Source organism: Macaca thibetana, chromosome 7, assembly GCF_024542745.1.
Source record: "Macaca thibetana thibetana isolate TM-01 chromosome 7, ASM2454274v1, whole genome shotgun sequence".
Taxonomy (NCBI): Eukaryota; Metazoa; Chordata; class Mammalia; order Primates; family Cercopithecidae; genus Macaca; species Macaca thibetana.
The window spans coordinates 28,923,979-28,950,083 of record NC_065584.1 but is presented as its reverse complement, the minus strand read 5'-3'; the positions used below and the strand labels follow the sequence as shown (position 1 = coordinate 28,950,083).

General features: G+C 39.6%; 2 protein-coding genes across 2 annotated transcripts in view; one reads left to right on the top strand and one right to left on the bottom strand.

The window, feature by feature from the left end:
- The window catches only part of LOC126959123 (neurexin-3), a 792,314-nt gene that overhangs the window by 439,904 nt on the left and 326,305 nt on the right, over positions 1–26,105 (top strand). The window contains exons 5-7 of the mRNA XM_050798071.1: positions 537–838; positions 4,684–4,707; positions 6,608–6,769. Coding sequence (XP_050654028.1) covers positions 537–838; positions 4,684–4,707; positions 6,608–6,769 — 488 coding nt within the window. The remainder of the gene's footprint in view (positions 1–536; positions 839–4,683; positions 4,708–6,607; positions 6,770–26,105) is intronic.
- SNW1 (SNW domain containing 1) overlaps positions 1–26,105 on the bottom strand; it is a 1,184,582-nt gene that overhangs the window by 963,276 nt on the left and 195,201 nt on the right. The window lies entirely within an intron of this gene.

Here is a 26,105-nt window from a genome sequence, read left to right as displayed (position 1 = left end):
CACGGGGCTTGGGACTGTACTATAGAAACCAAAGTTAGCTGAGTTATTGATGGATGAAAATCAGAGCCAGATCTTTCAGGGTAATTGATTTTTTAGTTATTGGTCAATAAAAGCTACCTGAAGCTAAAGAGTCCTTTGTCAGAACAGTTAATTATCCATTCTAAACCAGCTCTTCTACTAGCATTTAAAAGCAATTCCTGAAGCAAAAGCAACTTGAGCCTCACTTGATCATTTTGCATGAAACGTCCCTTTAGGTTTTTCTTTGAGAAAATGTGAAAGAAAGGCAGCAAGCTCTTTTGCACCATCTTGTTTGTCTTCTACCCTCGTGTGGACACGTCGTTTCTCTGCAGTCACCCCTGCTGCTGGTTTCCCGGGTGTTTCGATATATGACTTGCGGAAGAATGGAAGGGAGTGCTGTGTTGGTATTAGCACAAGAACAGGGGCAGTACCCCTGCGGTGTGTTCTCTTTGGTATTTGCATAGATCTGACTCTTGCCAGACAAGTGTTGACTTCTTTCCTCTTTTCTTTTCCTATAGCTCGAGAGGAGAATGTGGCCACTTTCCGAGGCTCAGAGTATCTGTGCTACGACCTGTCTCAGAACCCGATCCAGAGCAGCAGTGATGAAATCACCCTCTCCTTTAAGACCTGGCAGCGTAACGGCCTCATCCTGCACACGGGCAAGTCGGCTGACTATGTCAACCTGGCTCTGAAGGATGGTGCGGTCTCCTTGGTCATTAACCTGGGGTCCGGGGCCTTTGAGGCCATTGTGGAGCCAGTGAATGGAAAATTCAATGACAACGCCTGGCATGATGTCAAAGTGACACGCAACCTCCGGCAGGTAATGGCTGAGGGGAGAGAATGCCTGGAAGGCTCATCCTAGGTGGCTGGGTAGTAAGTTTGTGAAGCAGGTGACGGGTGTGAGGTGGAGAGGGGTGGAGATTCAGGGATAGAGATGTTAAAGTCTAGCTTTCTCCCAGTCTTCGCAATTTCACATGGAAAATTATTAAAATATGTTTCTCCGCATACTTCAATTCTCCCTCTGTGCTTGTTATTTAAGAAAAAAAAATCAGTTGTATAGATAATAAAAGTTGTAAGTACTTTCATTCCTTTTATTCTGCTTTCCTTTTATCATTTTCTTAATTACATTTGAATCTTATCGTATTATTGTTAAATTCAATTAGGGACGGCATTTTGTTTCTGCAGTTTCGTAGATTTTCCTCATTCTTTGAATATATGTTTTTCTTTTTAATTAAGTTAGCCATTGCCACAATGCCATAATTTTAATTCCTTCCAGAAAAAGTCTTCCTTTTTCTCTTTTAATTTACTACCCTTTCCCAACTATTTTTTTTTTCTTTTACGTTAATCTCTAGCTTTGGAATTAATTAGCCGGGATCTTTCTGAATTCCTCTGTTTCTCTGTTCCTTGATGCGGCGGTCCTACTCTATTGCCCCTGTCTCTCCCTCCGAGACTCTTCAGTTGACTGGGAGGCCTGGAAAGTGGAAGGACCCAAATAAAAAAGTCAACTTTGGAGCAGCCCTTCCTGGTTCTGTCCGTGCTTGGGAAGTCCCATCGCTTGCCGATTCTAAGCAGGCACCTCCGTCAGGTGACAACATTCTCAGAAAGCCTTAGCCAAGTGAAGCTGTTTTCAATTTCATGACTAATAATAATGATAACAATAATAATACCTCATCAGCCCACGTCAGTGAAAGAAAACCATTTCCTATAAAAATCAAAGTCTGTGCTGAGGCTGACTTTTCCAGCTTGCCATTGTTACTTGGTTTTCCTATTTGCTAATCTGTCATTAAACCCAGTTGGATGGTATCCAGGCTTTATTAACCAGAAAACACTATACTTTCTGAAGTGCTTATCAAACAGTGCTTACCAAATTTCCTTCTGCCATATGATTGATCTAATGCCTTCTAATGTCAATGTGAAAGCATAAGAAATGATAGGTGTTTGCCTATGTTTTCTGTTTGATAAAAGTGTAACTCCTTACTAATGCTAAACAAATGGTATAGGCTGGCACACATTTGAAACACATTTCCACACTTAGGTATGTCAAGGAAGCCATCCTGTTGGGAGATTACAGTTATCTCAGGTAAAAATACCAAATGACATAAGACTTAGAGTCCCCAATCATCTCAACATTCATGAATCTGATATTTTTGAATATTGTTCTGTGTTTTTCCTCTAAGGCCAAAGAACTCTATTGCTAATATCTTCTTTCATCATTCCCCATCCATACTTACCCAGGAGAGAACGTCTCAACTGTCAAGAGAACCCAAATCAAATATCCATTTGCTGATACATAAGGGCTTGTTACATGTGAGCTGCAAAGACTAGATCTGAAAGTGAAATACAACCTTTTGCTAGTTTTGATTGGCAGGTACAAAATAACACCCTTTAGGCATTAATCAGTGGAGGAGAGACTTTTCATGTACTTCAGAGCACAATCAGGTCATGGTTCTCACCAATTTGTTTCTCTAACTCTCTCCCACCACCCTTCCTTGCCATTCTGGAATGATTCCAATTCTCATGTGAAAGGCTCACTTTTGTTTCTACTAAAAACACTTTTCTAAAATAGTATCAGGCCCACTTAAGTCCTTTAAATGGAGAGAAGATAAACCAAACTGTAATTCAAATATTGTTTGTGCTGTTTTAATCAGAGCGGCTAGAGGAAAACCACCCTGGATGTTTTTCCCGCCCCTGCCCCTCGTGCTCTAAGGCCCAATTCTGCTCTGTGCCCTTGGGCAAGCCATTTGACCTTTCTCCACCACAGTCTCCATTTGCAAAATGGTGATTACAATCTTCTGCAGCCATGTGTGGTGGCTAAATATGCAAAGCACCTTATGTTCCAGAAGGATTATGAGCTCATCCGTGGTCTGGGTATAGACGTACTGTGACGTGCACATGATCTACAGGCTGAGCATTCTGTTTCAAAGGTGACTGCATCTGTCTGGTGCCAAGGATGCAGCTAAGTGCAATTCTCTGTGCTAGACAGGGGTACAGAGGCCCTACAGTATTGGGGGTATTTCTTGGCAGAGGGAGTATTAATCTTCTGTGAGAAAGTGAACCTAAAATTGAACCTCATTGAAATTCTGACTAAATTTTGCAACCAAATGCAATTTATTGAAAGAGGAAAATCTCTGAAAAGCAAAGTTGATTTTGCAAATTCAATTATTTTAATGTGAATAATGTAAGATTATTATTTTGCCCATTAAAATAATATTTATAACATCTGTTTGAGTTCCCTAGGATACATTTGAATGGTGGGACATTCCTGTCTATTTCAATTAAACTATAAATAGCTCCATAAATATTTGACAACAAACTTATAGCAGCCTTATTCATTCATATTTTTGGTAAGATTGAATGGCTTTTATGGCAAAAATTCATCTGAGTAAAGTTTACCTGGGGTTTGCTGGAGTACTTACTACCAAATGGAGCAGAACTCTCCTCATTTCTTCCTTCATGATCATCTATTCATGGTTTTGCCTTTAAGCCAGGTCAGGACCAAGGCCAGGTATTTTATTATGGCTTACAATTAAAGGAAGGAATGTGGACTACCTGTATCTGTTGCAAACTATTACTGGGATTAGGGACCAAGGTAGTGAGGAATTCGTGTGTTTGTATGTGGTAGTGGGTGGTAATTGGTCCTTGACCTTGCCTAACTCCAAGGTCATGGCTATAACTTTCATGGCTTTACCTCTACGTGTTAACTTTTGTTAAACCACAAACACAAAACTGAGGTTACCAGTCTTCCAGTCTTCCAGAGGGCTTTTCTAATCATGTTTAACCTGCCAGTCTTCCCTCCTATCCATACAATAAATTACATAAAAGCTTGAAAAGCATTGTTCAAGAGGAATTGGGGGAAAGAGATTCCAAAACATTCTGGCAAAGTAAACAAATTGATGACCTTATTGAGTAATAAAGAAGATTCTAACTTTTTTGATGCATTCTATTAATTCTAAACTGAAAGAAAAATGTTCCTCTCTGGTTGCACATATCCACAAAAATCAAGTAGGTTGTAGATGTTTAATTATCCATGGAAACCTAGAGTACACTACATAAGGCAGACTTTCTGTGCTAGGTTTGATCTGTAAATGTTTTAAGTTTTTTCCTTTTTGGGAGGAAGTCATGATCATTTATCTACCTTGTAGTCATAGTCAGATGTGAAAAAAATAAACCCCAAAATATTTGTATTTCAGTTCTTTGTATCTATTTATCTACATGTGGAATGGTACCTGTTGGGGTCTTTCCTTTCGGAAGAGGTGGAATGGGTTTGTGTTAGAGGGTGGGAAGGGAGTGGGCGGTGTCCATTCAGAAGAGTCCTTGGGAAGTAAGTATGGTGCTAATTGTAGCGGGTGAGGTATGGTCTGAGAGAGGTTTGGAAGAAGCAGGGAGCTGCAATGGCATGTAGACTGCAGCTCCTTTTCTGGCTGTGCCCCAGGTGGCATGGTTTTCCATAGAGTCCTGGTCTCATTGTCTTCCCCCCACTCTCTTTTTCTGTGTCGGGTGCCTTTTTTTTGAGAAACTAACACAAGATCATTCATGCAATGTGTCATTTTACTAACCGACTAATGTACTAACACCCTAACGACTCATCTTTGTTTTTAGTTTTTTTAATTAACAATCGTTCTGTTCACAATTTTTAATTTCCTTTCTTCCCCCTTCTCCGCAAAGCACTCAGGCATCGGACACGCTATGGTAAACAAACTACATTGTCTGGTAGATATCATTCTTATTGTCTCTTTTTTTGGGTTTGCCGTGTGTTGCCCCCGTTTTCCTCTCCAACCCCCCCTTTTATCCTCTTTAGACTCATTTCTTCTTTTAAGATTTTTGTTCAATTAAATGCAAGCCTTTCTTTTCCTTAAAAAAAAAAATGGAAGGGGATGCACTGTCCTAAAAATGATATTTGGTTGAATTTTGTGGGGAAGGTTTTCTTTTCTCTAGTTTTCAGTTTTTTTCCCCCCAAAAAATGCTTTTCTTTCTTTTTTTTTTTTTTTTTTTTTTTTTTTAAAGTATCTCCATTTGGCTAAATCTGTTTTGTTTTGTTTTCTTATTTTACAACTTCCAAGTTACATACTAGAGACAACAGAGATTTATAGTGAGAACTTTCTGCTTTCTGTGCCTTCCTCTCCCTCTTACTCTTCCTCTTTTCTTTTTTTCCTCCTTTCCCACTCCTTAGTCCCTTTTCTCTTTCCCTTTTATGTGGCCACGGCTGCCACAGGTGATCTGGGGAGGAAAGTACTCAACTTCCTAGACTCTTTCTTACCCTTCTTTTACCTTACTCCCCTACCGTGGCCAAAAGGATATCCACGAGTTTTGTTCTCCATACAAACTCTGCATGGCATGTTCCTGTCTCGTGAATCTTCCTACCTACATCAGAATTTGTTTCCTCATTTTCCTCCTCATTACTAACAACTTACCAACCATCAACCCAATTTCACTTTCTTCTCTTTTATTTTTCCCCACTCTTCATTCTCCTTTCATCTTTCATATATTTTGGGGTTGGGTTTGGACTTTTTCTTTTCTTTTCTTTTCTTTTATTTAGTAAGGGAGGTGGCAGGCAGAGAAAAGACTACCTTTTAGTTTTGAATGCTTTTTTTTTCACTTCCATCTTGTTCTTCAGTTTGTTCAATGCATGTAAGTGTGAAGTGGATTTTTATTCTTTCCCTAATTTCTCCCCACCCTTTCCCAGTTTTTTCTTCCGCCTTCTCTCTTGGTTCCAGATGATTTCTGCATGGGTGTATAGGTGTATGGTGTGTGCATGCTTTGAGGCCCCATCGTTTCTCTCTGCCCTCTGCTCCTTTCATGGATGTTGGGTAAAAGGGTGCTATTTCTTTTCTGTGGGCATTATTATTTTTATTGTTTTGGTTATTATTCCTCATCATTCCTTTTGTTGTTGTTGTTAGAGTTGCCTTTTTGGTTTGGGTCATTTCTTCCCTTGGAGGTGGTGATGGGAGCCAAGGGAGGGTAGGGGTTGGTGTCCTGGGGCAGTCCATGGCATGTATCATCCATGACCATATCAGAATCAAGACCCTTCTCCTTCCCTCCCTGAATGCATGTTTGTCAGCGTGGTGTGAGCCAAAATAAATATATTAATAACAATAAAGATAAAAGAAAAGAAAAAAGAAAAGAAAAGAAAAAAGGAAAAACAAAACCATCAACAACCAAAGACCAACCCCTAACAAACTTCATCATCAAATGTCTTCTTTGCTGTTTTTCACTACCACCATGAATAACAATCATGTAACAAATAAGCAATCATTTTAGCAATGAACTGAGACAAGTGATATCGTCTGAGGATGGTTCCATTTTCTAGCCTGACTGTGTAAAGATTGCAATGGGTAGAACAAGGTGCCCGGCTTGGAAATTCTAACAAAGTCTTCCATGAGTCTGCAGGGAAATACTGAAGGCTTGAGACCCAGGGAGGCAGACCAGAAAATGGAACTTGGCTGCACATACCAAAATCAAATCAAATTAGAAAGTATACCTCATGAAAATCTTAATGAAAGTGATGCCACAAGTAGGGGAAGCCACTGCCTTATGTTAGGATCGTAAGGTCATTGTTGGGATTTTTTTTGTCCCTATGTCCCTCCACCAGGTGACAATCTCTGTGGATGGCATTCTTACCACGACGGGCTACACTCAAGAGGACTATACCATGCTGGGCTCGGACGACTTCTTCTACGTGGGAGGAAGCCCAAGTACCGCTGACTTGCCTGGCTCCCCTGTCAGCAACAACTTCATGGGCTGCCTTAAAGAGGTAAAGTTCACCCAACTCTATTTAATGCACCATGTGATTGTTTCATTTATAAACAAATGACATGTCTAAATCAATGACTGGATCTGTCCACAAATCTATGAAGTGATAGATTGCAGCATAAACGACCTTGGACTTGAAAGTAGGTATCCTACATTTTCATTCCCGCTTAAGCTGGTTGCATGACCTTGGGTTTGTCAATTTAGTACTGTGTTAGTCCGTTTTCACGCTGCTGATAAAGACATACCCAAGACTGGGTAATTTATTAAGAAAAGAGATTTAACTGATTCCCAGTTCCACATATCTGGGGAGACCTCACAATCATGGCAGAAAGCAAGGAGGAGCAAGTCACATCTTGCATGGTGGCAGGGAAGAAAAACTTGTGCAGAGGAACTCCTCTTTATGAAGCCATCAGATCTTATGAGACTTATTCACTATCATGAGAACAGCATGGGAAAGACCCGACTCCATGATTCAATTACCTCCCACTGGCTTCCTCCCACTGGCTCCCTCCCACAACAGGTGGAAATTGTGGGAGCTACAATTCAAGATGAAATTTGGGTGGGGACACAGCCAACCATATCAAATACCCTGTGGTTCTCTTTCCTTATCTAACAAATTGAGGCTCTTATCCCACAGATGGCTGTGCTTATAAATTAAATGCAATCACACAGGTGAAAGGCCATTGAAATCACAAGGAACTAGATGAGTGTAAAGTTTGATTTTTGTGAGTTTGACCTGGCAAATAGGAAAGCTCTAGCTAAAGGTAGCTCAATTTGTTGTTGTGTGCCCTGTCTAAAATATAACATATGTATTATTTTACCTTCACTAAGCCTGGTGTTCCCAAGGGTCTCATTATTTGAGATGAAAGAAAATTCTTATAATGTAACATTAAGGCTCAGAAGACTGGTTTTTCCTTTTCTTCTTCTTCTTCTTCTCTGAGAGCTAGTAGCTGTGAAAAAACAGTGGGACTTTGCCATTACTCATTTATTACCATTGTAGCTGATGTGTTGACACCTCTGTCTGAGAGCAAAAGGAGCTTCAGCCAAGTGTAAGTGCAACCTCTAAGGTCAATTGTTGAGGCAAAAAGAATCAGATTTAATTTGGTAGAGCTCTTTCAGAACACTGTGGCATCAAAGCAGTGCACTGCACATTTTGTTTAAGCTAAGCTTGATTGCGTAAGTTATCTATACCATCTCCCTCGGGACATTTCTTGAGAAGCAAACAGTGTTCCTTCTTGTAGATAACAATCCCTTGTGACATCTTATGAGTCTCCTCTCAGGGCATATGTTTTATTCTTATTACGGTTATTTGAAATTTATTGAGCATCATTTGTATATGAGATGGCACTGTCCATGCGTTCATTCATGCCACTGCCCTGTGAGCCTTGTCCAGGCAGAAATTGTGTCTGTTAGGCATGGCACATAGATGCATAATAAGAATTTGTTTGTCCATTTATCTAATAATCATTGGGTACCTTTTTTTGTGCTGTAACTAAACTTGGTGGCTCTTTTTAAGCCATGATCTGCATGCTCCAAGGCTTTGTCTTGTAGGAAGGGAGATGAGATCAGTGAGTGAGTAAGTATAGCATAGGAGAGCAAGTGCTCAGTGCCATAGACTAAATGCTGTAATTGAGTAGACGAAACATAAATTTTAGGTGGAAGTCAGTTTTAGAGAAAGAGTGACATTTGAGGCAGGCCTTGTTGTAGAAAATCATGTGCAAATTGAGAGGAAGGGGTAGAAAAGAGAGACAATAAAGGAGGGAAAATCCAATTATAGCTTTGTATTGTTCTCAGCCTGTAGAATGAAATAAGAGGAGCACCCAAAGAGTGCTATTATCTCTCTGCAGGATGTTACCTAGGCTTCTGCTGGCTTCAGAGATTTCATCGTCATTTCTGATGGAATTATGGTAGGCATAGAGCCCTTCCTCCCTGGGATTTACTCCTATTTGGATAGAATAAAGGTATAGACTATGCACTGTCTAATGAACCCTGAAAGTCTCTTAAACATTGTTAAATCACACTACATTGGAACTGCATTCTCATCAGAAAAAGACTGCAACATTCTTGTTACCAAGGACATGGCTCAGGAATGAATGAGGTGTTGGTTGCTGTGGAGTGCTCATTCAGTTTTGTAGTGCAACGGTCCTGAGCATGAAGTTTCTCCAGGACAGGATTTAGGTCTGGCCTTTAGGATTAATTTTCTCCTATACACAATTGTATTGAGCTACCTCTCTGTTATATACTTAGAGACAAAGGAACAATTTCCCAACCACGAATCTTCTATCTATTAATCAGGAAGGAACATTTTGAAACAAGTCTCATAAAAACACAAAGATGTTTCTGATGACTTTATCCATGTGGGAACTAAAGAAAATAAAATACACACACACACACACACACGCAGACACACACAAACACAGACAGACACCACACACACACACACACACACACACACACATATTTTTGCTGTCCAGAGAACAGAAAGCTTCAAAAGTCTGTCAGAAGTATTACTGAATAGCTTAAAAGTTAAAGGCAGTTCTGAAAAACAGTGTCGATAATAGAAATAACTATAATCAGTGATAACAATATATCCTTATCTTAGCTAGCAGCACAAATATGCATTTAAATTCAGACCAAGTTAGAAAAAGGAAAGTTCGAAACACTAACGGAAATGATAGGCCCAGCTAGAACTTGATAAACTCCTGCCCCATCTGATTTCCCTGTACAGCATGATAGTCTTTCTAAGGCACTCGGAAGGCTTGTTATTTGTCTGAGTACCTTGAACAGATCACTTTGAGTCTAACGTAGTGCTAATATGTTATTTCTTTGCGTTTAATAATTACACTTCACTTTTCTGTGGGCAGGTCTATGGAGATACTTCTCTTGTTCTTGGTATTTGTTTTTGATAAATCAGTTAACATCAAAGGCTTCCAGATATGTTAAGATTCAACTACCTGATAAACCCCACTCACCCACTTAAACCATAGAACAGTCTCTAATTATTTCACACTCCCTTCTTCCCCTTCGTTTTCCTCTTGCTGCCTTAAAAAAATCTTCTCTCGCCATTTGTGGCTTTAAGTTGTTCTAAATGAAACTAAGTGATTTTATGTGTAATTTTCTTCAAATTAGGGACATGGCGAAGGGCCTATGCAATTTCTGCTCCAGATCATCAATATTGCTTTGTGTGTGGCACAAAACAGGTTTTGTTGTTGGGACTGTAATTACTTCACACCTAAAAACTAAGTTCTGGCTCCATGATTGTGCCAAAGGGACTGGATATTACTCATGTGCGTACTTCCTAACCTCATACCCATGTGAAGCCACAACAAAGCATCCACATTGTCATCAAACTATGATAGTTCTCTGCACACGTTGGTTATCAATATAAGATTTGTGTCCACTTAAATATCACGAAGTCAGCATCTTGTTCCTTTTCATGTTTTAGTGTGTCTGTCTCATATTTGTTCTTATTGTGTCCCCAGCTCCTAGAATGGTTCTTGGCACTTGGTGGCTCTCAGTCAATATTTGCTGAGTGAAATCACATGATTGTACATTAATAAATACCTTTCCTAAATGAATGCTCTTAGGTACTATTGACCACTTGACTTACCTGGGATGATTAAAGAACATCTTGACATGGCAGTGGGTGAATCTTTCAAGAATCTTCTCTCCCTCCTCCTGAGCTATCAGATATGAGAAAAAGATTATATTGAAAGCCTCAGCAAGGCTAAGAGGAATGATTGGAAGTTCCTCTATGAAAAATGGGATAGAAAAGGCTGTGAGGGAGGCATCAAAGTATAATGAAAAGAATACTGGGCTTCAAATCAGAAAATCTGCTTAGGAATGTTAGCTTTATCACTGGCTATATAATAAGGTCACTGATCTTACTCCAGTCTCAGTTTTCTAACCCATAACAAGGAGATAATAAAACTTCTTTTGCATTCTTAAGAAAAAAAATGAAATGATGTACATAAAAGTGAAACCATACAGCATTACAAAATACAATGTTTTTGCTTATAATAATTGTTAAGGATTATATATTGCATTGTATAAAATAGTTTATAAATAGAAATATAAGTGTAAGTGAATATCCATTAGCACATGGAATCTCTATATTTCTCATATGAGCAAGTCATTGTCAGGAAAAAAAACCCCATTATTCTGAGGTTTGCCCTACATAAATTCTCTCGTAATGCAAAAATAGGGATAACTCATCCTGCCTGCCCTCAATGATTACTTTGTTTTTTGCCTTTGGCCATTTATTTGACACTATGTTTTCCTTTATTAAAATGTGAATTCCATGAGAACAGAGGTATTACTTGCTTATAAATGTTTCCCCAGCACCTAGAATGGACCTTGACATTAAAAAAATGCACTCAATAAGTATGTCTGGAATAAATAAATAAATGAATGGAGCTCTGAAATCTGGTGGAGTTTAGATGAACAATGTATAAGTCCAGACTGCTATTAAAAAGTATCATAGGCTGAGTGGCTTATAAACAACAGAAATTTATTTCTCACTGTTCTAGAGGCTGGAAGTCCAAGAACAGAATGCCAGCCTGATCAGGTTCTGGTGAGGGCCCTCTTCTAGTTTGCAAACTGCTGTTTTCTTATTGTGTTCTCACACGGAAAAAAAGAGGATAAGAGTTCTTTAGGGTCCCTTTTATAAGGGCACCAATCCCACTCATGAGGGACCTTCATGACCTTCATGACCACCTCCTGGAGGCCCCACCTCCTAAAACTGTCACATTGTGGGTTAGGATTTCAACATATGAACTTTGGAGAACACAAACATTCAGTGCATAGCAAACAATATATCCCCCAAACCTATAATATGCCAAGGGCTGTGCTAAAATATAAATATGAGTCAAACATGGTTCCTGCTTTAGAAGAACTCACATTAGTGGGGAGAGGCAGACACACACATAATTGCAATAAATAGCGGTTAATGCACAACATGAGACATTCTTAGTTACAATGTGGCTGCTGAGGAGAAGGACCTAATACATCCTGGGGTTCAGGGAGCATCCCAAGGTGAGGTGCTTGATGCCAAGTAGAGGGGAGCATGGAAGCATGGGGAAAGAGGTGCTCCAGGATGAGGGGCAGGGTGAGAAAGGCATGGAGGTAGAGCATGTCCTGGTGTCTGGGTGAGGAACATACAAACAGCTTGCTAATTTCAAGGCCCAAATTATAAGACTGGGAGCTTTGGACTGGTAGCTGTGGTGAGGTAGGGACCATGTCATAGAGGTCTTCATTTCATGCTATACCCTTGGACTTTGTTCTCTAGGTAATGGGGGAGCCATTGAAGGACCTTAAGCAGCAGAACATAGTCAGATTGGCATCTTACCCATCAGGCCTTCATTCTTTGAGGAGTAATGTTAATTCATCTACCACTTTCCGCTGATGTATGTTTTTGTCCTAGGAAGTTGAAGATCAGGGATAGAAAAGGTGGTCCCTTGGCTGGGCGCGGTGGCTCATGCCTGTAATCCCAGCACTTTGGAAGGCTGAGGCAGGCAGATCACGAGGTCAGGAGATTGATACCATCCTGGCTGACACGGTGAAACCCCATGTCTACTAAAAACACAAAAACAAAATTAGCTGGGCATGGTGGCGGGTGCCTGTAGTCCCAGCTACTAGGGAGGCTGAGGTGGGAGAATAGCGTGAACCCAGGAAGTGCAGCTTGCAGCGAGCTGAGATCGCGCCACTGCCCTCCAGCCTGGGTGACAGAGCAAGACTCCATCTCAAAAAAAAAAAAAAAAAAAAAGAAAAGAAAAGATGGTCCTTGAGCTTCAGCATTGGATTGGAGCCTGCCTCTCTGAATTTTAAAATTTCTACACAAAACTGCTACCTTCTGACTCCAATTTCAGTTTCCAAAGACCCTGCCTGAGAGGACACGCATTTCTCTTTTCCTCTGTCCTTGGCATTACTGAGCTGTTCAATGACAAATGAAATACAGGAAGGCCAAACCAAGACTGAGTTACATGAGTAGGGTCCCCATTAGGCTATTCAGGCCCATCACAGTATCCTCCCACGTGTTGGACCTTCTGTGTAGTTTGATTTGGTTCTTTCCACACCATCCTCCTTTCTCCTCAATCTGACACTCCTCCATTTGCCCATGTGGAGAAGCGTAAGTGCCACTGAGACCTCTGGGACAGACTGGACTCTCTCATCTCTCTATTCTCATGGCATCTCTAATGGGGAGGAAGGAAGAGCAGGAGAATTGAGAGAATAGAACACATATTTAAAGGAAAAAGGATTGGATAGAACATCATTGTGCACATTACATTCCACATCCCTTTGTGATTATTAGCCATTTAAAACCGAATGGAGTTTTGCAGCCAGAGATAGTCTCTGAACAGATGATTAATGGCTTAATCTGTAATAACTTTACATTTTATAGAACCCTGATAGGCGTCCACATCTGGTGAGCCAAGCTATTTAAGGCTGTGTTAATTCTGTTAATTGCTATACGTTTATTTGAATTGCTGGCACCTGCGGGCTTTGGGATAATGTGTTTGTTGTTGCTTTTTTTCTTCTTTAAAAAAATACTCATTTTATTTTACCCTGTCTTGCTTGCTGTCTCTTGTTGCTATCTCTCATGCTATCACTTAATTTCTTCTCTGGATTTTCTTTTGAGTTGTCCTCTTGCTTCCTTACTCATTGTCCTTCCTCCTCCCCTTCTCTGTTCCCTTTTTCTTTAATTCATTTGTTTCCCAAGCTGTTGTTTTGGTATCCTTCCTGATTGCTCAGGTGGTGATAAATGTCTCTGTCTGTAAGCAGGTGAATTCAGGTCATAGCATTGGGCCTAAATATTCCTTTTTTTCTATCATGAAGACTACTGTGCAGCGTAGGGCTAGTAAAGCCCAAGCGAGGCTTTTAAAATCAACATGAGACATGAGAAGAGGGTGGGCTTCAAAAGCTGAAGCCCAGGGTATGAGTCTTGCCTAGACTTGTTCCTTGCCAGTTGCATGGCTTTTAGCAAGCCACTCGACTGCTCTGAGCCTTGGTTTCTTCATCTATAAAGGGAGCGACTAATACTGATTTCATGTATTTTTACGTAGGGAGCAAATGGGATTAGACAATGGAGGTGTTTTATAAAATACAAAATACTACACAAATGTTAATGAAGTTGTTATTTATGTTATTAATTGAAACAAAATCAGTTAGTTCAGGCCAAAGAACCACTTACTGCTCTTCACCATTTCTGCAATTAAAAACGTGCAGAAGTTAGGAGTCCAATGTAGTTTAATTAAAAAGGCCTGCTACCAGGTCCAGTTCTAATGTTAATTAGAAAATTATACAACTTTTCTGGATATCCTTGTCTTGATCTGTAAAATGAGGATAGTAATCCCTGCTAATCCAAATGCACACTACTGTAGAGACCTTCTTGTAAATGTCACATAGAAACACAAATTATTGCTCATTAGATTTTGGGTAGCAAGGTAAGTTTTATTCCATTAAGGAAGATGTACAGAAAAGCACTCTGTGGGTTTGGAGATAAGAGCGTTTTGACAGAATGGGAGAATCAATACAAAAAGCTGACCAGAGAAATAAGAGTTGAGCAGGGTAGAAAGAAATGAAGTTGCAAATCAGAGGAAATGAAGGAACGTGGCAGAAGAAGAAAAGAAAAAGCAATTACTGCATCTCAGGAGCTATCTATCAGCTTGTCATAGGCTCAGTGATGTCCTCTGCAAATTCATATGTTGAAGTTCTAACCTTTAGTTTGTGACTATTTTTGAAGATAGGGCCTTTTAAGAAGTAACTGAGATAAAATGAGGTCATATGGATAGGCCCTCAACCTATATGATTGGTGTCCTTACAAGAAGTGATAATGACATGGATATACAGAGGAAAGACCATGTGAAGACAGAGGGAGAAGATAGCCATCTACAAGCTAAGGACAGAGGCTTCAAAAGAAACCAACCTTGCTGACACCTTGAACTTGGACTTCCAGCCTCCTGGAGTGTGAGAAAATAAGTTCTGGTAGTTTAAGTCACCCAGTCTGTGGTATTTTGTTATGGCAGCTCTAGTAAATTATAGAGCTTTTTTATGGGTTGACCATAAAAAAAATGGCCATTTTTGGCTGGGCATGGTATTTCACGCCCATAACTTTAGCACTTTAGGAGGCTGAGGTGGGGGGATTGCTTGAGTCCAGGAGTTGGAGACCAGCCTGGTAAACTTAAGGAGACTGTGTGTCTACAAAAAACATTAAGAAAATTAGCTGGACATGGTGGCACATGCCTGTGGTCCCAGGTATTTTGGAGGGAGGTGGGAGGATCACTTGGGCCTGGGAGGTTGAGGCTGCAGTGAGGCAAGATGATGCCACTGCACTCCAGTCTGGGCAACAGAGCAAGACTCTGTCTCAGAAAACAAAACTGCCATTTTTTTGTGTGTGAGGATTAAAAAAAAAAAAAAAGTCAAATATTGGCAATGTCGGGTGACTTAATTTCAGAATGAAATTTTTGTAAAGAAGATAGATTGAATCTTCTGGAAAAGAGATTACTTTCTGGATTACAAGGAATTTCTGTGGCAGGAAAGAGAGAAAGAGAGAGATTGGCAATGTGAGTCAATTCCCATTCCCCTGGTCATGGCTGTTTTCTTTATAGGTGGGCTTCTAATGCAATTTGGACTCATAACATACGGAGGCACAGAGGAAGAAGGAGCAAAACCCTGAGCTACTGGGGACAGGGATACATTTGAAGCTTATTTCAGTAGGAACCAGGTGCGAGCATTTAGCCAAGGGTGGCTGTAAAAAAGTCGTATGGGCCTAAGGAAGAATGAGGAGCATGGAGGTCTCAAAGATCTTTGGTGTTTCAGTGCTATGACAGAGAGTAGTTCTTCAGTTAGTGCCACAATAAAATTACTAAAGAAGGATTTGCTGCATTTGTTGATGGGTTGTTGATGGAGAAGTAGATTAAAATATATGTATTTGGCAACTGGGTATTCATTATGCCTTCATCTGATATGTGTTTCTTGATTTTTATTCCCTTCATACTCAATCCCATGATTCAGTGGCACCTGCTCCACTCCCAGCTCCGTTAGTGAGCATGTGATCCCTAAATCAATTAGGGACTCCTATTCACCTGGTTATGGTTGCTTTCTTCATAGGTGAGCTCCTAAACCAATTTGGATCCATAACACACAGACTCAGGACTTTTGTCTATATGTTGTAGGGAAACAGCTCTCTCCTGTTTTGGGCTAGAACTTGGAGTGGTGTTAAACTAAGCTTCTAGCCACTATCTTGCCACCACAGAGACCAAACACAAAGCCAGGATGGAGAAAATCAGAGCCAAAACATGGAAGAAACTAGGCCTTAGCGACATTTTTGAAGGCCCTGGGTTAAACATTTTTCAAATTAGACTACCGCTTAATTTCCACTCGTGATTGAATAAAGTACCTCTGTTGCCTAAACCAGTTGCGGCTCTGTTTTCTATCATTTGCAGCAGGAAGCCCTAGGTGATGTAGCAGAATTCCTCATGTTCCTATTTTACTCCTGTTTTTTGCTGACAAAAAGATAGGTCCTTGGACAAGGAAAGACAGACAAAAGTAGGAAATGTAATACTGTAGCATCTTAGAAATCAGATAATTTGCTCTGTATTAACTCAAATTTCCTGCCTCAGATGAATGCTATCCCAGGATACAGAGAGAATTTGTAAATACAATTTTTGAAACATACTTGGTGGTTTTTGAGGAATGCTAGTGAATAGAGAAGGTTCCTAAAGACTAGACAATTGAAAAATGTGGATAACGCAAACAATGAACTTATGAGTTGAACTGAAATCTGGGTAGGATTTTGGAGTGCAATATTAACAGAATATATGAGCCCACAGCAGAGAAAAGAGTGATCAATATAACTGCCATCACTAATTAAGAGCACTAAGAAAAAGCTATATCTTATCAACCAAATTCATATATTCATTTAGTAGTATTACTGATGATTCATAAAAGTACCATGGACCTCATCTAGTTAAATAGCAGCAAAGTTTTTGAAGACACATTTTGTGATATTCTCATTAATAAGATGGAGCAATAGGGTTTGGATGCAAGAGCTATCAAGCTATTAAAATACCAACGGGCCCTGATTAAGTGGAATTTTTTGGTCTATATGAAAGTTTTTGTAAGATGGCACAAAGTTCTGTCTTACATTTATATTAAGGACTTGAAGAGATATAAGAGAACATGGCTTGTTAACTTTGTGGATGGTGGGGACGAAAAATGATAGAAATTGTGTATCTGTGTATTCTGAGGTTGAATAATAGAGGTCTGACCTACACAACAAAGGAGGTAACAGTTCTGCAGTGTAATTTATTGGTTAAGAAAGCAGGCTTTGGAGTTAGAGTGTCTGGCTGCAAAGCCTAACTCTACTCGCAGTAGCTGTATAATGCTGGGTAACATACCGAACCTTCTGTTACTTATTAAATGGGAACAACCCTACTTGATAGGGTTGTTGTATTGAGATCATGCATGTCAAATAGCTGACAGGTAGAAAATGTTCAGAAAATTTTATTTATAATTATTATTACCATTGTGGTCACTATGTGCTAGTATAATTACTGGAAAGGGAAAATAAGCTTTTTTTTCTTTTGAGACAGTGTCTTGTTCTGTCACCCAGGCTGGACTGCAGTGGTGCTATCTCGGCTCACTGCAACCTCCACCTCCCGGGTTCAAGTGATTCTTATGCCTCAGTCTCCGAAGTAGCTGTGATTACAGGCATGTGGCACCACACCCAGCTAATTTTTGTATGCTTGAAAGAGAAGAGGTTTTGCCGTGTTGGCCTGGCTCGTCTCAAACTCCTTCAAGTGTTCCACCCACCTCAGCCTCCCAAAGTTCTGGGATTACAGGCATGAGCCTTTAACATGATAACTAATTGACAGATTAGAACATCTTTAGAGCTGAGCTCTAAAAAACAAACAAACAAACAAACAAACAAAACAAAACCACACACACACACACACACAACAACTAAGGCATTCAAGTTCCTAACGTAAGAAGGCTTAACTGATAGAACCAGGGTCATTTAACCTGAAAAGTGAAGATGCCTGTGCCCAAGGTTTGAGAGTTGTCTTCATACATGAAGGACTGTCCTATGGAAGTGGGATAAAATGTGGCCCATATATCCTTAAGAAGAGAAACTAAGTCTAGTGAGTGGAAGCTGGGTACTTAACATAAGGAAGAACTTTCAGTGAGAGCTGTCAAAAACTACCTTCAAAGTAATGAGTTCTCCAACACTCAAGGCATCCAAGTAGAGACTGGGCAACCATTTTGCTGAGGTTATCGAGGGGATTCTGGAATCATATGAGTGGTTTTGATTTTATCAGTTCCTTTCTGATAGATCTATAGTTCTACGATGAATGACCTATCTGCAAAGAAAGAATAAGGCTAATTGATTAGCTCAGGTTCATCGTGTGAAAGACTTTCCTCATTAATCTGTAAATCAGTTGGCTTTACATGTCCCACAGACATTTACTGGGTTGCCCTTGTGGTAGGAGTTGAGGTTCCCAGCCACTATCATCACCTATTACTCACTTACAATAATTTATCTTTACTCAGTCCTTTACTTGATCATCTCGAAAACCATTACAACCACAGCAATTATAATCATAGCAGCAACAATAAAGACTAGCAATTATTGAACACTTAATGTGAACACATGTGAATTGTGTGTCTACATGGTGCTATGTACTTCAAACTTATTCCCTACTTATTCCCCAATTTAGTTCTCACAAAAAAACTTATAGGTTGGATTATATGATTGTTACTAACTTGAATTTAAAGAGAGTGACTGTCTTTCCCATTTACAACATTCTAAGTGTTGGAGTTGAGATGTAAATACTGTCAACATCCTGACTTTGCTGCCCTTTCCACCAAGTCAGTCATAAGAGTTAGTGAAGAAGAAAAGGAAGCTCCTCTGGAAAAGGTTGGTGATTCTGTGTTTAAACTTACTGTAAGGAGTTGTCTCTCACTACCACTTAGAGGCTCTACTTCATAGGAAAGGTCATTTAATCAGGCAAAAATGTTCTGTTGGGAGACTAGATACAATTACCTATTTCTTTCACCTTGCCATTGATTGTTCTGAGAGGAAGGCAGTTTTTGCTTGATTTCCCACTTTGGGCAAATTGATATTGCTCAACCTGCTAATGGAGGAATGATTTTCATCATGGAACCTGAGAGGGAAGTTGCTGCTCTTGGTATAAATGTCAAGCAGTGAAATAGTTTCGTCTTGAGATGGGCAGCACATCTTTTCCTTTTGTTCCAGCCTAATATTTTCCATGAAGTTGGAGCTATTCGCCTTTAATGCCTTCAAAACACCCAAATGAGGAGCAGCTACTATTTAGACTTCTTATGAATTTTCAGTCTGATTTTGGGAATCACTTATTTAGCTTTGCTTTTTTTTTTTTTTTTTTTTTTTTTTTTTTTTTTTTTTTTTGCTCGTCAAGATAAATTCAGTGGAACTCATTGCTTTCTAAAAATGTCACTTATTTACAGCAAATGTAATCTACCACAACATTCCTACTGAGACAGAATCTCTTGTGTCTTTGAATGCCTCAAAGGAGATTAAAAAAACACTGGTCCTTGTACACATATACCTACAGGGATAAAGCAATCATTGAGCTAATTAATTAGCTTATGTTTTCAAAAATTGTTTTGCAAATGCAGAAATGACTATTCCATTAGTGTTATGGTACTTTTGTAACCTTGTGTTCTGTTCCTCATGTAGAGAGTGTGCCACAAATAGTTTCTGCATAGATTTCAAGAGAGATACAAGGACACATTTTTCACTTCACAAATCAGTGAAGATGCAGCTTAGGGCAGCAACATTGCACACCAATTATCAACCAATAAAATTCTCCTCCTTCCCTCTCCTTCAGCTTTTCCCTCAACAGCCGATATCAGCAGATGTTCTAGCTCATACTCTGTAGGGAAAATATAAATTGTTCAGGTAATGCTTGCTAAGCTTCTTTCTCTCCACTTTAAGACTTATCGTCAAATATTTTCATTGCTACCTTCTTCCCTGCCATCTTACAGAATGAACTTTCCCCTCCTCTTTTGCATCTTTTGAGATTTAGCCCCTTTAAAGATTCTGTTTCTTAATCTTCGATCTCCCTTTCTCCTCTGCTCCATCCCTTCAGCTAGAGACATACTCAAAATCACTTCTTTGATACTGTCTCCTGCTCAATTTACACCTTAGCTCATTCCTTACTTTCAATGAAAAACTTCTTGGGAGGATGGTACATACTTCTGATGTCTCCCACCTCATGGTTACTCTTTAACCCTCTACATTTGCATGTCAGACTCTGAACTCTAGTATCCGTAGCACTTTAGTGCAATTGTTTTCTTGTTTTACCTTGCTTAAATTAGAATTACTTTATTATATGCTCCTATAGCCCTCAGTTCAAAACTTCAATGCATTGCAGTTGTTATTATAGTCTTCATCACATTGCACTTTAATATGCATTGTTTTCATATGTTTCCTCAATAGACTGAGCTTCTAAAAGACAAGAACAAGGATTTATATAGATGATTGCACGTTCCCTTTGAAGTTAAACATAGGTCCTGACACAGGAATAGATGGGAAATATTCGTCAATAAATTAATAAGTATTTGTGAACATCAGTGATAGAATTATTGTTCCAAAGTTCCAATTTCTGCTTATATTCATTTTGTCAACAGCATGCCACTCATTTACTTATTCATGAATGCAGTAAATATTCATGGAATGCCTACTCTGTCATAAAATCTGTTCAAAGAGTGGGAGTGTGTGGTGAATGACAGCATGTATAAAGTCTATGAGCCTATGGAATTCACATTATGGTTGAAGGAGACTAAGAATAAATGCAAAACAGATAATTAAGATACTTTCAGATAATGATAAGTAGCATGAAGGAAATGAAAGAGAATAATGGGTGTATTAGTCCATTCTCACACTGCTAATAAAGACATACCTGAGACTGGGTAATTTATAAAGGAAAGAGGTTTCATTGACTCACAATTCAGCATGGCTGGGGAGGCCTCAGGAAACTTACAATCATGGTGGAAGGGGAAGCAAACATGCCCTTCTTCACATGGCAGCAGCAAGGATAAGTGCCAAGCAAAAGGGGGAAAAGCCCCTTATGAAACATCAGATCTTGTGAGAACTTACTCAGTATCATGAGAACAGCATGAGGGTAACTGTCCTCATGATTCAGTTACCTCCTACTGGGTCCCTCTCCTGACATGTGGAGATTATGGGAACTACAATTCAAGATGAGACTTAGGTGGGGACACAGCCAAACTGAATCAATGAGATAGTGAGTGTGTCTCCAGGAGACTGAGTGGTCAGGACAGGACTCCTCGAGGATGTAATAATTGAGACTTGAGATGAAAGAAGGACTCAGTCACACACACAAAACCTTGGGGAGAGGTCATTCCAATCAGAGGAAGCTACTAGGACAAAAAGGACCTAAAGCAAGGAAAGCTTGGCACATTCAAGAAAAGTCTAGGAGGGGATGGTGGCCATGGCTCAGTGAGAGAGGTAGTGAGAGGAAATAAATATCTAGGGCTGGATATACTGCTTTTCCAAAAAGATCCAGGCTAGGAAATGTCAATTTATCAAACTTAGCTCTACTTCAGGGTCTTCATCTTCCTTTTATCCCATATCTAGGTTGATTTTCTCTTTCCCTTTATCCTCGAAAGTGAGGTGTCCCTCTATCTTTGTAAGCTCATGTGTTACCTGTGCTCAGCATCTCCTTCTCTCCCTTTCAACTCCTGAATTCCTCAGTTATTTCCACTCTTTCTTGCAGTATATGTCTGTATTTTTTTTTTGTTTTACAAATTGTGGTTAAAAAAACACATAGTCCAAAATCTACTCCTTAACAAAATTTTAAGTGTATGCTACAGTATTTTTGACTATATTCACATGGTTGTACACAGATCTCTAGAACTTTTCTCTTGCAGCTTTGATATTTGCCTATTTGTTTCTTCTTCTCAGAGTTAAAAACAAGTGTTAGTCTCTCTTTTCATAAAACCCTTCTCTTGACCTGCACTTTGTTAAGCTCAGGAAGATTAAAAAAAAATTACTCTTTCTAGGAGATGGTAGGGAAAAAGGCAAAACAAAATGGTTATAAGGTTTGAAAAAGGAAAGATAAGAAAAGCAGCATTGGATGACCCATAACTTCTATAAGGGAGAGTGGGTACAGTGTGCTAAATGAGAGAAGGATGGGGCATGGTTATGTAGAATTCAATATGTTTAGAACAGCTCATACTGTCATTACCTATTCACTTGAGTTAGAAACCTCAAAGTGAGATGCGATCTTTCCTTCTCATTCCCCTTCTTCCTTTTTGCCCTCATTTAATCAAACATAAAATTCCCTTGGCAATTCCCTATATATTTCTCACTCATCTCTGTCCTCTGCTTCCTGGTCCCTTCACTCCTGCCTCTCCCTCTGCACCATAGTACTTCGCCTATCGTGGTGTCATGATGAGTCTTTCCACCTCTGTTCTCTCTGCTTTCTCTCCATGCTGCATTCTGCCCCGTTTTGCTCTTTGTGCCATTCTTTGGACACATCCAGTGCCCACCAGAGCATGTCTTCTTCAGCCTCCCACTCAAGGCCTTCTGCAGTTTGTCTTCAACTTGGCTGCCACCTCCTCATAGTTCCTCCCTACATTTAACCGGGGTAGTCTTTTCCTATTACTCTAAATGTATGTTTTCAGTTCTTTCGTCTATAACTTGTTTATTTGATTCTTCTAGCCAAGAAGTTCTCCCTTTCTCTTTTCTGTCTGATGCTTACCTTTTCTTCTAGAACCTAGCTCATGGCCACCTGCTTGACTGGTCACTGGGTTAACAGTGGTCTTTTCTCACTTCTGAATTCCAAACACACTTGTGTAATACAGGGTGTGTTAGCTCAGATTTAGGAGGTAGACTTCCAGGTTCAAATTTTTGTTTTTCCACTTACTACCTATGTGCCTTGGGCAAGTTAGTTAGCGTCTCTGAAACTCAGTTTATTTATCTATAAAAGTAGTATCTTAATAGCACTTACCTCAGAGACTTTTCTTATGAGGAGCAAATGAGATGATGCAATAAAACCTTTAGCTGAATCTGTTTCATAGTGAATACTCAAGAAATACTAGCTATTTTGTCATTCAGTTGGTCCTTACAGAACCCATAGTCATTTGTTAGCTTTTCTGGCTTGCATACAATCCCTTTGAAAACACAGTTTTTGTAGTTACAGCAATGCTGTATATGATATCAAATTGTTAAAGACAGTGGAAAGGAATTTATATCCTCCAAATGAATTTCTTGATTGACTGTAAGAAAGCTGCTGTTTCTCCATATTACATTTTGACCACAATTGAAATGATCCCATCTGCCAAAGGAGAATAATTTCTTCTTTATGGACATTGTAAGAAAAATCTCACTCATGGATAAATATGTGTGCATATGTGAAATATGAATGCAGTGATTTCACATTTTTAAAATTCCTGGCAATCAAATGAGATTGTGATAGATTATCTTCTTTTTTTTTTTTCTGAGATGAAGTTTTGCTCTTGTTGCCCAGGCTGGAGCACAATGGCACGATCTCGGCTCACTGCAACCTCCGCCTCCCAGGTTCAAGTGATTCTCCTGCCTCCGCCTCCCAAGTAGCTGGGATTACAGGTGCCTGCCACCACGCCTGGCTATTTTTTTTTTTTTTGTATATTTAGTAGAGACGGGTTTTACCATGTTGACCTGGCAGGTCTTGAACTTCTGACCTCAAGTGAGCCACTCACCTCGGCCTCCCAAAGTGTTGGAATTGCAGGCATGAGCCACCGTGCCCGACAAAATTATCTTTCTTAGCATAACTTTTTTTCATAGATATTAATGTAACTGTTCTTATGGATGATGTTTAAAATGCTTAAGGAAGCAAAACTTAGCTGTAAAATTGGGTATTGGCTTGATGATCACCAGTGTCCCATTCAGGTCTAAAATGCTTATGAAGTTTAAATTGCTTTGCCGTGTCTTATGATCTTTCAGTTACCTTTAAATGATTGATTAATGAGCTTCTATGATTATATTTTAGGTATGGTGTTTGGAATGCAAAGAGAACTGGACAGTTTCTTTCCTGGAAGATCTTATAGTTCAGGGGTTGACAAAATTTTCCATAAAGGGCCAGGTTAGTGGCTTCTCAAGTGGAGACAAGTTTGACCCCAAGAAATATTTGACAATGTCTGGAGACTCTTTTAGTTGTTAAAACTGGGTGGAGGCGTGGTTAGAGGGGAGTAAAGGGATATTGAAGGGAAGATGCTGCTGGTGTGGGCAGAGGCCAAGAATGTTGCTACACTGTAGGCCTACAATGCACAGTACAGCCCTTCTGTGATAAGGAATTATCCAGTCCTGGGTCTCAATAGTGCTGAAGCTGAGACTCTCTGAACCAGAGAGTAAATAGTTTTGGTTTAATGAGCCGTATGGTCTCTATCACAACTATCAAACTGTCATCAAGCATGTGAGCAGTCATAGATACTATGTAAACAAGTAAGTATGTCTGTGTTCTAATAAAACTTTATTTAGAAGAGCAGGAAGTGAATTGGATTGGCCCCAGAGGGTTACTTTGCTGACTCTTGCTGTAGTTAAATGGCAGGCAAAACCTGATGATTATAATGCAACATATTAAACTCTATCTACCTACCTACCTACCTACTTAGATCTGTCTGTCTACCTAGATAGATAGATCAAAGTTTTCACAGGTTTACAATGAAGCCCTAGATAAGAGCACTGAGCCTGATCTGAGATGTTAGAGATGGCCCCCTGAAAGAGAAAGAAAATGAACAAAAGTTTTAAAAAAATATTTTAAGAGTGAGGAGTTAGACAAAAACAATAATTCCATGGAGAGGGAATAGCATCAGTAAAGTCACAAAAATGCAAAATAACATGATAAGCGTAGAGAACTAATAATAAGAATAAAGGAAGTAGAAGTGGCTGTAATGGTAGTAGTAGTAATAGTATTGTTCCCGGAAAGGGATCCTGATCCAGACCCCAGTAGAAAGTACTTGGACTAAGAGAAAATTCAGGGTGAGTCCATAAAGTGAAAGAAGTTTATTAAGAAAGTAAAGGAATAAAAGAATGGCTACTCCATAGGCAGAGCAGCCCTGATGGCTGCTGGTTGGCTATTTTATGGTTGTTTCTTGATTATATGCTAAACAAGAGGTACCTATTTATTAAGTATCTGCTAAAGACCAGGCTCTGTGCTACCACACTACAGGTGTAGTTTGGCTTGATTATTATAGAGCTGAGGCCTGTTTGTGTGGATGTTTTTAGTTTCACACCCATAGTGACACATGAGTCTCTTCTTGCTTCATAGCTTTTTCCCTTTTTCTGGGAAAGGGAAGAAAGGGAGGGCAATTCCTGGGACTGAGGGTTCCTCTCTTTTTTAGACCATATAGGGTGTCTTTTAGCATGCTAATAACTATAATTAGTGTATAATGAGCAGTGAGGATGATCAGAGGTCACTTTTGTCACCATTTTGGTTTTGGTGGGTTTTGGCCAGCAGGTTTTTTTTTTTTTTTAATTAATTTATTTATTTATTTTTAATTAACTGTAAGTCCTGGGTTACAGGTGTAGAACATGCAGTTTTGTTACATGGGTATACGCATGTCCTGGTGGTTTTCTGCACCCATCAACCTGTCACCTACATTAGGTATTTCTCCTAATGTTATCCCTCCCCTAGTCCCCCACCCCCTGACAGGCCCCAGTATGTGATGTTCCCCTCCCTGTGTCCATGTGTTCTCATTCTTCAACTCCAACTTATAAGTGAGAACATGTGGCGTTTGGTTTTCTGATCTTGTGATGGTTTGCTGAGAATGATGGTTTCCAGTCTCAGCCATGTCCCTGCAAAGGACATGAACTCATATTTTTTTATGGCTGCATAGTATTCCATGGTATATATGTGCTACGTTTTCTTAATCCAGTCTATCATTGATGGACATTTGGGTTGGTTCCAAATCTTTGCTATTGTGAATAGTGCCGCAATAAACATACGTGTGCATGTGTCTTTGTCGTAGAATGATTTATAATCCTTTGGGTATATTGGCTGGCTTCTTTACCATATTCTGTTTTATCAGCAAGGTCTTTGTGACCTATATCTTGTGCCAACTTCCTATCTCATCCTGTGACTTAGAATGCCTAGCCTGGGAATGCAGCCCAGTAGGTCTCAGCCTTGTTTTACCCAGCCCCTATTCAAGATGGAGTTTCTCTAGTTCAAATGCCTCTGACAGTAATAGCGGCTAACATTTATTGAGTGTTTACCATGTGTCAGGAACGCTAAGTATTTTAAGTCTGCTAACACATTTCTTAAACATAGAGCTCAGTGTTGCTGGAGTAATGT